Source organism: Apaloderma vittatum, unplaced genomic scaffold, assembly GCF_000703405.1.
Source record: "Apaloderma vittatum isolate BGI_N311 unplaced genomic scaffold, ASM70340v1 Scaffold37764, whole genome shotgun sequence".
Taxonomy (NCBI): Eukaryota; Metazoa; Chordata; class Aves; order Trogoniformes; family Trogonidae; genus Apaloderma; species Apaloderma vittatum.
Genome location: NW_009713881.1, coordinates 28 through 4682, shown reverse-complemented (window position 1 = coordinate 4682; position 4655 = coordinate 28). Strand labels below are relative to the sequence as shown.

Here is a 4655-nt window from a genome sequence, read left to right as displayed (position 1 = left end):
TTTTGAAACTGATATTGCTTCAGTCCAAAAATCGCTAGCAAAATCTAGCAAGAAGTTGAATTCCTTGAATAATACAGTACTAAGGTTCTGATCCTATGCACTGGAACCTGTCATTCTTACCTTTACACCAACATACAAAAAGAATTGGAGCTTTCCTGTCTTTGAAAATAACTTGGAGACGTGAAATTTTGCAGCGGCCAGAACACCTTCTGCTTCACAGGGTGTGTCTCCTACCAGGCTGTAACTTCAAGTTCCTCTCACAATTAAGAACTAGTATTTAAAACAGCACAGGTTACATAGTAATGCAGTGATCTGTTACTTAAAGAGCTGTGTAGAAGGCATATGATTTAAATACTTATCCCTTAAGAAACAAGTAGTAACACTGCATACAGTTCTCTTTCATATCCAGTAAAAAGTGCCATCGATTTCTCCAGTATGTTCCATTTCACGGAATTACTTCAGGAGGTAATGATGTATTTACAAAATGTTGTTACACAGCTAACTTTAATTTCTTCTTCTTAGCTTTCATGACAGGTGGCAATGATATTTTGAAAGCAGTCCTGAAAAAAAAAATTAAAAAGAACTGTCAGATACCACTGAACATATTTCCATACCCACCCTTGAAACAAGAAGAAACACTTACTCGCATGTGCTACAAATAGGACTGAAGTTGCAGAATACTGGAAAATAAAAGAATTGCCTTTCACTGAAACAGCTCATTTGAATGTAAGAAATCAGACTTTTACATATTTACAAACTTACTTGACAAACACACAGAGCACACGTAACCAATTTCAATGAGATTTCGATGACAGAAGCAGGCGGCTCTGTAGTCGACATGAACAGGAGGTGGAAGGACAAGCTGTGATCTTTGCTCTTGATCAGGGAGAAACACCCACTGCATGAATAGAGAAAAAAAATATTTTGCAAATTGCAACGTTACTGCTGTATTACCTTGTCAACAAAGTCAGTAAAATTTCACGTGACACAGAAGTAACACTGAATTCTTACCAACAAGTATTGCAGAAGAGATGGCATGTGGGGTACTTTCAGATATAAGCCACCCGTAATGTCACAAGCCTGGAAAGCGGAGAACATAATCAGATTGTTATATTTTATGAGATTAACAGGATATTTAAAATATCCACGTACTGCACAAGGCCTGCATGCTGGAACTGTCAGACTCACTGAACGTATTTCCACACCCTCTTGAAACAAAGGGGAGAGCTTAAGAACATGCCAAACTATTTAGCATCATCTACGAATAAATGTCATGAGCAAATAGGAAGTCTGCACCTGTTGTAGAAGACCTGAATCAGAATCCAACACACAGGCATCAATCAAAACATTCTGCAAGAAAGGAGAGGAAACGCATGAGAAAAATTCAGCTAGGTCCAACATGCTCTCATCAGCATTACTGTCATGACCTGTTTCTGCTATAAATGCCCTCCACATATAAATGCACGTGCTTTCACAGCTGCAGGACCACCACAGCCATGGGAAAGCTCTTTCACTTGATCACAAAATAATCATAAGAGATATGAACAGTTTTGTTATCTTTGCACATTAATAAAAGATAACATGCAAGAAAAAATGCCAGCTTCACCTGTTTCTGTGCTGCAAAGATAACATTCATGAAATTCATATATTGCAGTGCACTGTCTTCTGCTGCTTTTATGACCTAAATAAATAAATTAAAAAGAATCAGTCTTGTTAGCCTATGTAGTATCACTGGATTTCAAATCTAAAATAAAACTTGACAGCAGTTCTTACCAATATCCTTGATTTCATTTCTTGATTGGCTAAGTATTAAAAAGAAAAAGAAATGCATAAGCACATTGCTTCTATCACCTCTAGTTTGCCCTTTTAATTGTGGCATCCAACATCTTTTAACTTTTCAGTTAAAATACATATATGAAACTGTTCTACATCCCAGTGACAAGTGTCTGTGGAGTAATTCAGCCTTGTTATGAAAACAGACCCATTTCACTTATTGTCCAAAAGCAGCCAGATGTTCCTCAGGAAAGAAATGTTCACAGCTGTTCATGACCAACTCACTGGCTGAAACACGTAGCTCAAGTCATGTATTTCAGTGACGACAGCAACCTGGAGTGCGTAGCTGATTTGTGCAGCACGTGACTTTCTGAAAGTTCCTCTCAACCTCCAGTTGTTCTAAAGAGATTCCACTTTCAGCTGTACTCGTTTTATTTACATGCAACAGAAAATTAGAATAAAAATGTGCACTGCCAATCAAGTCTTTTACTTCTAATCATCACCCAGACCTAGTTTAAACTGGGCAACTTCAAACAATCAGAATAAATCTGTACCTACTATTGTCAATTTTGGAAATGGGGTTTGTCAAAACATACACGTTTGTTTCTATGTACATATGCATTTGTATCTGTTACTCCGATTGCAGTATTTATGCAAGCATTCCAAACAAGAGAAGAGGAGTTACCTTTTACCTCTTTGCTCATCTTGTTGATATCTGCATTAGCCAGCGTTAAGGAACGAACACCCTGTTCTTGAAAATAAACCAGTATCCATACCACACATTCACCACCTCAGCCAACTCACATTTTAATAGGCGTGACGCACGGTTATTAAGCAAATGTTTCAGTTTTAAGTATTATTACAGAATAAGAATAATAAAACTTAGTAAGAAACAGTCTTAAAAAAACCCATAAAGGCTTTGAAGATTCCGTGATCGGAAGGATACAACAAAGCGCCTTAGCAAGTGATCCTGCTAAGAGAGTTTCTGTTTGCTGGCCCCTCATGTCAGCTGCAACACAAGAAAAACGTCAAAAGTTACTTTTACATTAAAAAACAGCGCTGAACCTCACCATGCCAAATGCTGTAAGTTTTAACTTTGGCCTAAGTGCCAAACTTAATAAACTCATCTACTTTAAACATGTTAAAATACAAATGATCAAAATAAAGGAATTTCCTACAACTCCTTGAGAGTCCACGTGTTTTGCAATTCTGCATATTAAGCCTAGAGTTTTCTTTTCCTTACTTTTTGTCATGAGGTCTTTAATCTCTTCTGCTATTGCATCATTTATTGCTGTTAACAATTCATATTTTCCATCCTTGCTGCCAGAGCAACTAGATTCCACAGAACTACCACCATCTCCAAGGAGATCCACAGAAGCCCAACACTTCCCAGGGTACAAGAAACGGCTGAAACAGAAAATAAAGTATTTGTGTTTTGCCTTTAATTTTGTAAGAAAAAATGCCATAAACTAATCAGCTGTACAGAGCAATCCACTAAAGTGTATTTTCAAATAATTTTAATGCTTTAGACATTAAAGAGACTACATAATGTAAGCAATATTCAAACCCCAAACGGAGTAAAACCCACACTCACCTCCCCTTTTTCAAGACACCTCTTAAGAGAACTGGCACAAAGATACCATGCCTGTGTTTAGGGATAGATCCTGAGACTCTCAAATACCTGGGGAAAAACATCCCCTAAACAGGAAACTTCTGCCACATGCATCGTCCTACTCACCACACCTCTACCATCTTCTCTCTCCATCTCCATATATTTTTAAGAAAAATTCTGTTTAAACCTCCCTTCTGTCTTCTAAGCCTTATTGTTCCTTTGTGTAAGGCACAGTCACTTAATTGCTTTCCTACACTGTTTTAGTTAATTTCTTTTTTGTAAGACAATGAAATATTCTGCATTTGAAAGCTGGTTTCAGTTATATACTTCAAAAAATTAGGAGACAGAAATAGGAAAGTGCACTTGAAATCTTTACACTGCTAAGAAGTAACTCTACCTTTCTTGCGTGTGGCTCGCTATTACAGCGAGTCTGTTGGTGCGGTTCATAAATAAGTGTGAATTTCCCAGTACCATCACTGCATCTATGCATTTGGATAGAGTGAACTGCTGAAAAATACAAGAAGAAAGTAGATAGAGCATCATAACATTTACAGTTCAGTAATTACTTAATAACTTCAGTTAAAAGAACCTGAAGACACAGAAAGAGCTTAATAGAAAACATTAGAAACAAAAAGCTTTAACATATACACAGTGCTGTGTAGCTATTTTTAAAAGAGTATTCTGCTATACATTACATCCATTTGAACAGACAACACTAGCATAGCTCAGGAATCAAAGACTAATCTCATTTGTTGCCTGCTTGTTAATTTAAAAAAAAAATAATAAATGTCCCTGAGAAATGACCCGCAGTAGTACCATCCCCTGGAGGACGTACCTCAGCTTCTCCCAGTGCTTTCTTTCCCCACCAGATGGGGTTGGTGTCGATGACGATGACCAGCAGGCTCAGCTCATCATCTGTGAAAAAACAGCAGCACAGCAGCGTCACCCCCAGCTCCTGGTGACACCGAGAGCACCAGCTGCTCGGCCTACAGGAAAGCTGGGCAGAGACTGTCTGCAACGGCGACAGGACTGGAGGGGATGGTTCTGAACTAGAGCGGGGTAGATTTAGATTAGACATTAGGGAGAAGTTCTTTCCTGTGAGGGTGGTGAGACTCTGGAGGGGTTTGCCCAGAGAAGCTGTGGCTGCCTCATCCCCGAGTGTTCCAGGCCAGGCTGGACGGGCCTTGGAGCAGCCTGGCCCGGTGGGAGGTGTCCCTGCCCGTGGCGGGGAGTTGGAACGAGATGATCTCTAAGGTCGCTTCTAAGCGAA

General features: G+C 39.0%; 1 protein-coding gene across 1 annotated transcript; it reads right to left on the bottom strand.

The window, feature by feature from the left end:
- Positions 1–490: 490 nt before the first annotated feature.
- On the bottom strand, positions 491–4295 carry GTF2H3 (general transcription factor IIH, polypeptide 3, 34kDa). The gene is made up of 12 exons (XM_009868538.1): positions 4221–4295; positions 3783–3889; positions 3017–3180; positions 2720–2782; positions 2459–2488; positions 1774–1802; positions 1607–1681; positions 1297–1350; positions 1012–1080; positions 763–898; positions 644–680; positions 491–560 (listed from the first exon to the last, which is right to left on the bottom strand). The coding sequence occupies exons 2-12, from the start codon at positions 3857–3859 to the stop codon at positions 491–493; spliced, it is 804 nt and encodes a 267-aa protein (XP_009866840.1). The 5' UTR covers positions 3860–3889; positions 4221–4295.
- Between the last annotated feature and the right edge of the window lie 360 nt (positions 4296–4655).